The sequence below is a fragment of the Heptranchias perlo genome, chromosome 1 (assembly GCF_035084215.1).
Source record: "Heptranchias perlo isolate sHepPer1 chromosome 1, sHepPer1.hap1, whole genome shotgun sequence".
Classification (NCBI taxonomy): Eukaryota; Metazoa; Chordata; class Chondrichthyes; order Hexanchiformes; family Hexanchidae; genus Heptranchias; species Heptranchias perlo.
Genome location: NC_090325.1, coordinates 171,275,785 through 171,289,391, shown reverse-complemented (window position 1 = coordinate 171,289,391; position 13,607 = coordinate 171,275,785). Strand labels below are relative to the sequence as shown.

At 41.6% G+C, this 13,607-nt stretch overlaps 1 protein-coding gene across 5 annotated transcripts in view; it reads left to right on the top strand.

Annotated features, from left to right (window-relative positions):
• The window catches only part of gab1 (GRB2-associated binding protein 1), a 221,231-nt gene that overhangs the window by 132,459 nt on the left and 75,165 nt on the right, over nucleotides 1-13,607 (top strand). For all 5 annotated transcript variants that reach the window (XM_067993709.1, XM_067993726.1, XM_067993702.1 and 2 more), the window contains exon 2: nucleotides 11,953-12,247. In XM_067993709.1, coding sequence (XP_067849810.1) covers nucleotides 11,953-12,247 — 295 coding nt within the window. The remainder of the gene's footprint in view (nucleotides 1-11,952; nucleotides 12,248-13,607) is intronic.

Sequence of the window (13,607 nt, the reverse complement as noted above, 5' to 3'; positions counted from 1 at the left end):
TTGCTTTGCTTTTATTCAGAATCTCCCACTTAATTGGACATCACCCACTTAAGTGTACAAAACACATGGTTTCTGAATATTTCTTAGTTGAATTTTTCATTTACTTGTTGGTTGGAGGAATCAGTCCATTTGAAAATCCTACTGATTTGACAAAATACCAGGATGCAGCATTTAGTGATGATTGCCCAATCTTCAACCATAACAGTGAATCAGTATACTTTATTGTTTCACTATTTTGTGCTATTTCTTCAACATTCTTTCAAAATAACAGATGCTCCAAAGTTATGTCGAACTGACCTCCTATGTTCTTTGTTTCCGTTGTTCTCTCCGTTCCCTTAAATGGAGGTTAGCTAATTGTATATTCCACTATTTTTATGGCCAGAATGATTGGCACTTAACTGCTGTGAGGGTGCCTGCCCAGACCCCTGCTAATACTTCCAATAGTGTGTGTCAGAGAGTTGTGCAAACAATACAATGTGAAACGATCACAAATCTGATGCATAAGTGATAACTTTATGAAAGCTGTTACTGTATTGTGTGCAAGTCTTGGTTGAGTGCAAGTCTTGGTTGAGTGCAACTTGGGCTCCAGTGCAACCAAACTTTTTTTTTGGTCCCCAATATAAAATTTGGGGCTTGTTTGTTGAATATTAACTGTGAAACAAGACTCCTGTTTGGTTATGTATTGAATGTATTAAATTTTATCTGCATGTGCGTTTGTGTAAGTCCCATCAAGCAATCAGGTTCCAGAACCAGAGATCAATCAATCATATTCTAGAACTTCAACCAGTCGGATGCAAGTTGTTGGCTAAATCCTTTATCTTTTAATAATAGAAGAGACCACTATTACTTTAACCAGTTAGACATTAGAATCAGCTCTATTATTTACATCGAAACTACAGCACAGAAACAGGCTATTCGGCCTAACTGGTCTATGCTGGTGTTTATGCTCCCCATAATCCTCCTCCTACTCTAATTTATCTAACCCTATCAGGATATCCTTCTATTCCTTTCTCCCTCATGTGCTTATCTAGCTTCCCCTTAAATGCAGCTATGCTATTTGCCTCAATTACTCCTTGTGGTAGCACATTCCACATTCTTACCACTCTTCGGTTAAAGACGTTTCTCCTGAATTCCCTATTGGATTTATTAGCGACTATTTTATATTTATGACCTAGTTTTGGATTCCCCTGGAAGTGGAACCATTTTCTCTGTGTCTACCCTATCAAACCCTTTCATTATCTTAAAGACCTCTGTTGGCTCACCCCTCAGCCTTCTCTTTTCTAGAGAAAAGAGCCCCAGCCTGTTTAGCCTTTCCTGATAAAGATATCCTCTTAGTTCTGGTATCATCCTTGTGAATCTTTTTTGCACTTTCTCCAATGCCTCTATATCCTTTCTATAATATGGAGACTGGAACTGTTCACACTACTCCAAGTGGAGTCTAACCAAGGTTCTATACAAGTTTAACATAATTTCTTTGCTTTTCAATTCTATCTCTCTAGCAATGAGCCCTAGTGCTTGATTTGCCCTTTTTATGGCCACCTTAACCTGGTCACCAATCACATTTTACTTTCTGTGCATAGAGCTGCCATTACTGTTCCACATCCACTCCACTGCCAACCCTTAAAAATAAGATTCATGTAGCATAATAATAACTACTTGTATTAACATAGTCCTCTTTTAATGTAGAAAAACATTTCAAGGCACTTCACAGAAGCTTGAGGAAAACAGACATTGAGCCAAAGGAGCGATTAGGAGGCATGGTCAAAAGTTCAGAGAGCTGTTTTTTTACAAAGGAGAGAGAGGTAAAGGAGTTTAGGAAAGGAATTCCAGAGACTCAGGCCTAGGCAGCTGAAAGCATGGGTGGCGGCGGGGGGGGCGGTGCACAACAAGCAGGAGTTAGAGGAACTGAGAATACAGGAGTGGGTGTAGAGCTGAAGGAGGTTACAGAGATAGTGAGGGGCGAGGCCAAAAATTCATTTTAAATCCTTTTTTTAATTTGATGCGTTGGAGCACTGAAAACAATAGTAGGTCAATGAGGACTGGTGTGGTGGTTGAGTGTGACTTCGTGGTCTAGGATATGGGGTAGCAGTTTTAGATGAGTTGAAATTTATGGATGGTGGAGGAGGGAGGCTGACCATTGGAATAATACAGCCTGAAGTTGAGGAAGACATGAATGAGGGTTTCAGTAGTTGATAGGCTGAGGTATGGGTGGACATGGGTAATGTTAGAGGTGGATGCAGGTAGTTCTTGTGTTGGAGAGGGTATGAAGTCAGAAGTTCAGTCCGGAGTCAAACAGGATGCCGTCATTGCAAACAATCTGGTTCATCTGTGACAGTGGCCTGGGAGCAGGGGCGATGTTGATGGTGCAGGTACAGAGATTGTGATGTGGAGCCAAACACGAAAGCTTTGATGGTGTTTAGCTAAAGGAAATTATGGCTCATCCAAGACTGAACGTCAGACAAGCAGTCTGACAGCACAGAGGCAATGTAGAGGTCGAGAGAGATGGTGGAGAGGTAGAGCTGGATGTCATCTGCATGCATGTGGAAGCTGTCCCCACGGCTTCAGATGATGTTGCAGTTCCAAGGGTAGCATGTAGACGAGGAGGCGGCCAAGGATAGATCCTGGGATGACTCCATGTTTGTGTTGTGGAAGTGGAAATAGAATCCATTGCTTCAGATACTCGGGCAGTGATTGGATAGGTAAGAGGCAGTCCCATGGAACTGGACAGCTGAGGAGAGGCATTTGGGGAGAATGTTGTGATTGACTGTATTGAAGCCTGCAGAGAGAACAAAGAGCGATAATGCACCGTCGTCACAGAGAATATCATTTATGACTGGTTATGGTTGTTTCAATGCCATGGCAGGGGTGGAAACCTGATTGGAGGTATTAAAACAGGGAATTGTTGGAGAGATGGGCATGGAGCTGGAAGGTATTAATGTATTCAAGGACCTTAGAGAGGAAAGGGAGGCTGAAGAAGGGACGGTAGTTCATAGGGATAGAGGGGTGGAGGGTGAGGTTTTGAGGTAGAAGTGAGGGGGGCGGTGCTTGAGAAGGAGAAATCATATACTCTATCAGTGAAAACATTGGCCAAGAAGGGACTTTGGGTGATCAGGAGTTTAATGGAAATGGGGTCAAAGGGAGCAGGAGACATGTTTCATGGATGAAATTAGCTTAGAGAGGGGCGTTGGTGGAGAAAGTAGGAAGAGATGCGGGTTCAGGACTTGAGGGAGATTTGGCTTGGTAAGCAAGGGGAATTGGGGGATGTAGAAGAGGTAGCTGAATGGATGGTCTCTATCATGGAGATGAAGAAATCCATGAACTACTTGCCCTTCACAGGTGAGAGGGGAAGGGTTTAAGGAGGCGGTTAGTAATAGAGAAAGGAGCCTGGGGTTATTTTTGCCCTCCAGGATAATTAGTGACCATTTTAGCAGAGGAGAGTGAGATACCCAATAGAGCTTAATGTGATCCAACCAAATCAAGCAATGAATAGTGTAGCCAATTGTGCACCAGGTTGACTGTTAGGATTTTAAACCCGACGCAAGTGGGGTAGAACAGTGAAGTGCTTGAAAGAGGAGATAGTACCAGAGGAGTAGGGTAAAGGCCAGGGTGTGACTTGCTGATAAGGACCATGCCACCATTGGTGGTTTGGACAAGGTAGGTGATGGAAAGTATAACCAGGTGAGGAGGCTTTGGTACGGAACAAGATATTGCCCACCAATGAGTCATGTTTAATTCGGAATCAAAATTATAATAGTCACCCACAATGATGTGGATGGCAAGGGCCTAGTTTATTAGTGAGCAGGCATTCTGGAGGGAAATGTGAAGAGAGGTGATAATTGTGGATTCACCAGCAGATACCAGGAGGCATTAGTAGGTGGTGTGAGTGGGATGGAAAGGAGGTTGGTGAGTTTGTCCCCAGTGAGCATGCTGCATGGTATAGTTGGCGAGTGAAGAGATGGGGCACTTGGTTACTGCTCTTTCGGAGGCTGCGATGGGCCTGTCTGAGAATTCCACAAGACACACAAAGGGTAGCCATTGGCTTGTTCAACACTGAAATTAAACCAACATTTGTGTATTGGGCGTATCAGCATCAAAATAATGACAGTTTCTGCAACTAACTTGTGGCTGGGAGTGATACAGAAAATGGCGATTGACAATTTCTTAGCAGTGGTTCTCAGCTGATTTACATAACTGTAGTAACTAGTGGAGAAGTCATTTCATTGCTATCGTTCTTTTATTTGGTAAACCAAAATGATGTTCCTGAAAGTGGATCATCCAAATTGTCCTCTTGATCTATCCTTTTAAAATATACCAGCAGTGCAATCAGGTAATTTCAGACACCAAAGCAACTGAGGTTTTTGCAGTCTTGTGCCCTGAAATTCAAAATTTGTTCATCATTTCTCACACTGTACAGACAGTGATCTCACTTTAGGAGAAAATTTATTCTGTCTTTCATATTTCTAACATTCCTGCTAATGCTTTTTGGTCATAATACTGGATGTGAACATTAAATTTGCTTTATAATTTTTCACTTGGGCACATATTTGTTTTAATGCCATAAATACTAATTTGAAAACTTACCAAAGCGAATATTATTCTGAAAAGTACAATTTTAAGGTTGGTTAATATGAATAGGAGACTGCCACAAGGGAGTAACATGACTGATCCTACTGCTGGGCATATAGAGTGGACTCCAGCTTTTCCTCATCCTTGATCAAACCAATTTATCAACTTATCAAGAAAAAAAAATCATCAGCAGGCTAGCCATGTGGTGGTGAAGATGAGATTGAGGAATGACACCTGGGATGGTGGTGAGTGATTTTCTGGTCTGTGGTTTACCTTAAATGGTTTTATGGTGGTCAAACTCTTATCCAGGATTATTGTTGCCTAAAGAGGGAAAAATCACTAGTGTCTATTATGAGGTTGAAGACTTCAGTATAGCTGTATGTCAGGTGAGAGGGGAGGGGGAGAGGCTGTTGGAGGGGAGGGGGGAAGGAGAGAGAGATGGATGCAGACAAAAAGCATACCAAAATAATGGGAAGATGCACAGAAGAGTTGGAAGGTAGGCTTGGGGAGAGACTGGGAAGATGGAGGACAGTGTATGTGTTGGTGGCATGCATAGAGAAAAAGAAAGCTTCAGCGTGCAATGCAAACAGATTGATAGACTAGAAGACTCGGAGAGAGGCAGTTACAGGAAGAGCGGGGTGCACATTGTATTTTTATTTTTTGTGTGAGCAACACCACGGGAAATCTCCCAACCTAACCAAATTTGGGGATGTGTCTGAACACTCAAAGTAGTGTCCAATTTGGTTATTCCCTCAAATTTGGCAAATGTATGCCTGATTCTGAGATTGGTTTGGTATACATTTGGTTTATCCTAGAGACAGGAGGATTTGATTTGGCTGTGCCAATATCACAATTCAGTGCATACCCACATTTGTTTGTGAAACAGTAAAGCTTTTAAAAAGATCTGAAAGGTAGTTTAATCATGGTACATATAAATACTTTGTAAGTTGCACTGAGGTGGGTATTAATAGTGCTCACAGAAATCTCAGGTTTTCTGACCTGTGCAGTTAGTGTTGAGTGCCGTAGAGCAGACGGACTGCTTGAACTACTGTTAGTGTGGTGGATGTTTCTGTTCTATTTAGTATAATTTTGTAGTCTGATTGGGATGCATAGTGGCAGCTAAATTTTGGCTTTCAGGAGTGATGTAAGTGTAATTCAGTTGAGGTGGCATTTTCAGCATTTTCAGCATTCACTGTCAGCCCTGTCTCAGTTTTGAAGGGACTTTTGAAAGTTTTCTTGTCTTGTGCCAAGTATAGCTGCATTTCTGGAGCATTGTAACAGAACATTTAATAAGCTGAAGCCATGACATTCAATGAGCTGTAGGGAATGAGGGGAAAATATAGTGCATAGATATTGCTCCAGCATGTGGAACTTCCTGTGAGGGCTTGTGACATTAAAGACATTTTGTCCTCCTGCAGTTGTTTGCTTGACAGGAAGAAGTGTGGATTGGTCATTGGGTCGTTGCAGGGGTTGATTGGATAGCGGACTGGGTCATGTCAGGCTATGGAAGTGCTGTGCTAGGAAGGCAAGAAAAGCAATTCCTGTTTACTGTTCATTTTAACTTCAGTCTCCGTTAGGAATAACCCAGCTGCTTCCTTTAAGTCATTGGACCAATATTCACTGTATATTGTGTATTTGTGTGTGGGTGATATCTTTATTCATGAGACCCTTAAGTGTTACATTCAGGATCTGCTACAGTTTAAAATAGGTATTGAAGATCCAGAGAAGGATGCTATAAAGCTCTGACATGTATTGGTGAGTGACATTTGTTAGTACAGTTTTGTCCAATATGTTAGCTGTTAGCCTAATGTGGCTAATTGCATTTTTGACTAGTAAATAAAAAATGAATAATAGACACTGTCATTGGGCATGTGATCTTAGTACTCGTATTTGGACAGCTTGTGCATATGTATTTTAATCTTTTTGTGCTTTTATTGGCAAAATGGTGCAGCGAAACGCAGTGTATGCAACTGGTTTTTGATGTGTGTGCTTTACCACCTTGGTTACTCCTTGGTTATCAGCTAAAATGGTTTGTAACACGGATGAAAACGCTGAGTTTCAGCACCATGGAAACACCAGCAACATTATATGGAGAGGGGAGCTGTCGTCGTGGTCAGCTCAACCAATTAGATAATCGGTCCAGGCCAGCAGAGGAAAGCAAGCCGAACCAATAATGAGCAGCTCCATCAGGGCTGGTCGTGACAAAGTGCAAGTAACATCCAACTGCTGGACAAAAACATAGAAGCTTCACTAAGATGTGCTGTGTCTGATAAATTCATGTCAGAATTACAAACTTTGGTGAAAGATAATGGCTGCAAAGTTTTGTACTGGATGGTGGTAGATGTTAAGTAAATAAACGTGAAGCACATTTACTTGTATTGTGTGTAAGATGTTTCTTACTAAAATTAGTGCATGTTGCCAAAGTGGTGTCACCGTAGCCATATCTGTGCCTCGTCAGCAATTTCTATTGGACATAATAGGCTATTGCAGTAGATGTAATGTTTACTATCCGTGCAAGAATGCCGCCAAGTCGTCTTGTATGCTGTAACACAGTTTTTCAGCGCTCAGCTCAGATCCGTCTTAATTTATGGGATGTATATTGGAGGTTTTGTTTAGGGTAGTGAAATTAAGTGTGTATCTTGACTAGCTTTCAATTAATTTAATAGGTTCTTTCTACATAGATAATATCTAGTGCCAAATTCACACACTCCCGAAACATTTAATACCAAACTGGTTCGTCTTCATTCTACCAGAAAGTAGTCACCAGGTGCGACACCAATAACTTGTGTACTAATTTTAACATTCTGCACATTAATTCTGTATATGCTTCTGAAAAAGTGTTCCGATGTCAATTGACCTGAGCATCGACTTACCATCGACTAAATGTACAGCTTACCTAAGTTTTTAGGTAAGATGTTACAATTTTCTAGCAGGACACAGAAAATAAAAATAACCTGTTTATAGTCTGTGTTTTATAGTCATGTCACCGCATGTAGTGGTGTCGTCCCTGTAGCACGGTGCTCTTTAAGCTCTGCAGGCTGTAATTTACAATTGCATTGAATGTATTTAGAGCAAAGGTCTGCTGTGTGGGAAGGAGCTTTGGTGCTATAGAAAGGAATTACCACATGTACAGTATTAGAATACAATATAATTGCTAATGGACAGCGAGAACAGTGCAAGTATTGACACTGTCTTAAATATGGCACTTAGGGTTGTGCATGAACCCAGTAGTGTGTAACATGTTGTAGACATGCATTAAGGGATGTACAATCTGGAACCCAGACTTAGTTGTGAATTATACTGCAGCCAAATGCCTGCAGAATTAGAATGTCTGTGACCATTTTAGGATGGCCATAATGCAAACCTAAGACGGGATTCAGAGCTATTCTTAGGGTTCAGTGTAAGTGGGATACAAGACACCTGTTCTCAACTTTATACTTTCCACTTTTAAAATACAGTGCGAGAATGAAACTGTTAAAAGTCCCACTGTGGACTTTGCGGGGAAACTTGGCAACTCATGCACACGTGTATGTTTGAAACTGGCTTGGTGCAGAATCTACAGCGGGATGATTGATGAAATGGGGCCAGTTGGCAGCTGCTCCAACACATCGTCACAGAATAAGGTACATGTGAAGTGCACTAGTTTATATGTGCGTGTGTGAAAATGCAGATATAGCACTTTCACATCAGGGCAGATAGAAGAGCAATCAGTTGGAACTAAATTCCTCTTCCCCTTTCCCCTCAATCAACTGAACGTAACGGTGGTGACTGTTAGTTCATGCATATGCCTGGTTTCTGATTTGTAGACCTGCTTTTCACTGGCAACTTCAGTCTAAAACAAAGTTAGGATTTATAAATTCTGGTACAGACTTATGTTCCACAAAAGGTGCTTGTTCAAATCTAACAACACTTGGAAATAGTAAAATGTGCCTTCTAATTGCAAAGTTGATTCCTTCCCCATCCCGACCCCATTTTTCCTGTTTTCTCCCTATCTCTTTCTTCCGTTGAAGACACTGACTCTTGCTGGGGTATGGATCTATAGATGCTGGCAGTCCTGGTATCTTGTTTAAGTAACCATGCTCTGAGTGAGCCCAGGTAGTAGGTGTCAGCAAGCTGTTGGATTGCAGAGCGCATCACAGCTCAGCTTGACTCTGTCCTTATCTACTGTCCACACAAGTGTGTTTCCAGTAGGGGTTTCAACCTATAGCAATCAGGAGTGGGAATCCTGACTAATTTTTAACCCTCTCTAGCCCAGAAGTTCTGTGACAAATTGTAACACCCTATCAATGCCCCAACCAAGGACAGCAGTAGGGATGCTAGTTGAATAACTGAGCACAGACCAAGAATCAAACTTATAACCTCGCTAAACTCAACTGGTAACTTTTTAGAGGAAGTTTCCTTTGATTCTGGAATGTCTATTGTGAGTATATATCTTGGTTTACAACAGTGTTGCTCAATGCATTAGCCACTACCTGCATGCGACTCATTGGGAATCCAGATGTGGTGAATTGCATTTCTGATCAGTAAATAAAAAATGAGTAATAGACACTGGGTATGTGATCTCAGTATTCATATTCACACGGCGCATGGATGTGTACTTTAACCTTTTGTGCGTTTGTTGGTAAAAAGGTATGACGAAAAGCAGAGTGTGTGAATCTTTCGATTGTTGAGTGCTTTACTGGCTTGGTTAATGAATGGTGGTATATGTTAAGTAAATGTACACGTGCATTTTTTTAAACTAAAATTAGTGCATGTAGCAGAAAGGTATAGCTACACTTGTGGCTCGTCAGCAACTTCTATTGGACAGCACTGGTTTACAGTATTACAATAGTTGTGAAATGTAGCTACTTTAAAATAATTGTTGTACATCTTTGCTGTATAGTAACAAACTGAGTACAAAGAGGGATGACTAATACTGAATAGCCCAGTGCCTTGAATTTACAGCAGCCTTGGCCTCTAGTAACTAAAACTCTATTTGTTCTCTGCTCACTATTACAGCATTGTGTATTCAAGGCTGCAGTATTCAATCCCAACCCTCTACAAGAATCTTAACAGGAGAAAATAACACAATTTAACTCAAACAAGGCAATAAGAAATGGATGCCCATAAGTTGTGGACTTTTGAGCTGGAATTCACTTTTAACCTGCCAATACAAAAATTAACTTTGTTTTCAACAAAATACTATATTCAGAAAATTACTTTATAAGCATTGTTGCTTTGCCTCTTTTTTTTCTTTTGCAAAACTAATTCTGTAGCAGCATCAGGCACCTGTTGCAACATGTAATCTTGACATCATGACCCATGTTGAACAGTTCTGCAAGGACTGTCAGAGTATTTCTTGTTTTTTTAGCCAAATGTTGCACCACCTCTTCTGATGGTGCTGATTCTTGCTGGGATAGGATACCTTAGGCTTGGGCAGTGCCCTGGAACCTTGCCCAAGTGGTCACTCTTCACGTGTAAAACCTAGCTGGTGAGTGTTGACAGCCTGCTTAACTGCAGAGCGCATCGCAGCCTAGTTCGATCCTGATCTCAGTTGATGTCCATAAATGGGTGTTGTCCAGCAGCAATTGCTGGGTAGCAATCACTAGCAGGAATACTGGCTGAATTTCTCTCTTGCCCTCCCCCCGTCCCCCCCAAACTGAAGGTGATGCAGCCAACATTTTGGCACCCAGTTTCTGCCTTGGGAACTCAAACCTGGGATCTCCTGGTCCATATGGCTGAAACACTGAGCTTTCTTAAGCTGTTAAGAGGTGAAAAGAATCAGTGTGTTTAGCAAATCGTGTGTGATCAATTGTTCCCTAGATCTGTCACTTTTAATTCTTCTTCATGACTAAAATTTAGAAACTGTCAAATACCATGTTTGTGGCTCTATTTGTATGAAACTAAATGGAATGATTGCAAGCAAGAGAAGATATTTAAGAGTTCATGGTGTTGATGTGAGAGCTCTGCTCTTAATAACTAACTTTACAGCTTGTTTATGTTGTAACAGTGTTTGCTGCGGCTCATCAAACAAAATGGTCCAAGGTCATTGTATAATAAACCAGGTTGTTACTTATAAATGATATCTTTTCAAGGAATGCAGTACTACGTCTTTTTTAAAATTGAGATAATTGGCAGTCCTACCTCCAAAACAAAATAGAACAATCACTTTTTGTGACTGCTCAGTGGGTGCGTTACAGGGCTATGTAGACCAGGGAGGCCCCAGGCTTCATTCCTCCTAGTCAGAAGGTTGTGGGATCAAGGCCCACTTCGCGACTTGAGCGTATAATTGAGGCTGACACTTCAGCGCAGTACTCGGGAAGTTTTGTACTGTCGGAGGTGTCGTCTTTCAAATGAGACATTAAACTGAGGACCTATCTATCTTGGGAATGCAAAAGATCCCGTAGCATTATTAGTGGCAGGAATTTTCCCAGTGTCCTGGCCAACTGTTTCCCCTCAATCATCACTCCCAAAACAGATGAACTAGTCTTTTTATCTCCTTAGGTGTTTGTGGGATCTTGCTGTGCACAAATTGGCTGGCTGTCATGTTCTACAAAACAGCAGTGACTACATCTGAAAAAGTAATTAATTGGTTGTCAAGCACTTGCAATGTCAACTAAGGTTGTGAAAGGTGGAATCTAAATACATTTTTTTTCTCTCCTCATCGCAACTAGAGTGATGCAAGAAGGGGTTGGAACAATAAACATCAGTGTCCTTAGGGAGAGGAAAATTGGCCATGATTCTTACTCCTGATTACTAATGAATATCTCCTGCTGGAAATCTACATGCACCTGCTGAGTGAAGCAATGGTTGGGCATTGCTGTGATGGTATCCACAATTAAATAGCTCTGAGGCTCACTTTTCACAATTGCATCTTGCTGCATGATGGAACATGGTTCGACATGCAGTAGTGACCTTTCATATATTGCCCAAGTGCCCATTCTTCAGGAGAGAGGGAGCAAAGGGAAAAAGATTGGAGGGAGGAAAGTTAATGTCACCCCGACAAAACCCTTTACTCTTTCACTAGATTCTTTGTTGTACATGTTTCAGGAAAGGTGAATCAAGCAGAAGGTGAACAGCTTGGAGCAAATGGAGCTCGAGGTGCATCCCAAGCAAAATGACTTCCCTACGACCCTTCATTCAGAGGGGACCAATTATACTTTTACTGCAGCCATAGAAACCACAAAGCAGTTGTAAACATTGCTACATATAGGAGACATAAGTTAACAAAGTAAATTTACAGATGCCGTGTCGGTGATCTTGTCTCCGCCTCCACTCTCCCTTTTTTGGCCTAAACACTGTGGATTTTATTAAAGCACAATACAGCAGTGAACACATCAATTTCGCTTTAGAAAATTGTAATGGTGCTGACACTTTAAAGGAATTTTCTTCTTGGTTTATTTTCAGGCATGGAAGAAGCGCTGGTTTATACTTCGAAGTGGCCGTCTGACAGGAGATCCGGATGTGTTGGAATACTACAAAAATGATCATGCAAAGAAACCGATCCGTGTCATTGACTTGAATCTTTGTGAGCAAGTGGATGCTGGGCTGACCTTTAATAAAAAGGATCTTGAGAACACTTACATTTTTGATATCAGAACAATTGACCGTGTCTTCTACCTGGTAGCAGACACCGAAGAAGAAATGAATAAGTGGGTTCGATGCATCTGTGACATCTGTGGGTTCAATCCTACCGATGAGGGTAAGTGCCTTATCTTTGCCTATTTGCAGTAGGTGTTGTTTTTGAGGGCATGAAATTGAAGTTATATTTACAGTTTGGTCCATAATTAGAATGAAGAGATCTCATCCTGGAAATTTCAGGTTCCTGTGACCATAAAAGAAGCAGTATCTGGGCTGGCAGGGGTGGGATTAATCAAGATGAGGAAATTGTGGCTTTTGTGGGGGGAAGGCACATAATATGCCTGCCCATAAATGGGTGGGTCTATTGGAGCACCATGCAAATGAGGGAAATGGACCATACAATGCATTCCCCATCATTAGTGGTGTGATAACCTGGGCATCCCTGGTGTCCAGTGATGCTAAGGGCTTCTGGGGTTTAAAAAATTTGAAGATGACTTACTGAGCAATCGATTGCATTATGGAATCTGGCAGTAAAAGGAGTTTTTAAAAAAAATTCAAATTTTGCCTTTTAAGCTCTCTCCCTGAATCCACTGGGCCCATTTATTCTGTGACAAGGTTGCACATTGAAATTTTCTTCCTCCTCCTCTTCCCCCCCCCCACCCCACCCTACCTGAAGTAGCACTCCCTGGGTTCTGAAAATGGCAGCATTGCCTGCCCACAATACGTTAATGGCCTCGATCCCAGGATATTTGATTGGGTCAGGGACACATCCACAGAATGGGTGGAATCCCCTCCCCACATTTCCCCTAAAAGACATCCCTTGGAATTTCTTGGCCCTCATCTTTTCTTACATCTCGATAGTCTACAGGAATGCTGAATGGTCCAACGGGTTAGCAAAATGTCTTTTTCATTTGAGACCAACTTGACAATTGGGATGAAAGTCTTGGTTCTCTAGCGCTAAGGGTCTTACGTGAAGTGAGTATGGACAGTCTGAACCCACTCTGTAATGGGTGCAAGTCCACACCAGAAAGCTACTCACAGTTTAGGAAGGTTGTACGGGCATCTGTTATGGAACATAGAAAATGTCAGATTTTCTCAAAGTGAAGCTGAAATGAAGGTGCATTGTTACAATTCAGCCAAGATAGGACAAGTACTAAAGAGATCATCAGCTCATCACAGGAGCATTCCTATACTTTCACTAATCAAATATATTTCCTCCTGAAAATCAATCAAGTAAACTGACTCAAAGCATCCTGCGAGAAACCAAGAAATAATTAGTTGGTCCCAAGAGAGCAAGGAGAATTTGCTGTTTCTGCGCAGTAGATCTTCAATGGGCTAAATAGAGCGTGTAGGCTGGTATTGATACAGACAGACCGGGAAGCCCAAAATTTAATCCTTGGGCTGCGTTCATCTCAGTTGGTGCATAGAATTTGGCCATGTGTCTCTAGGAAGAAAATCATTTGACCAAGGAAATTGCTCTT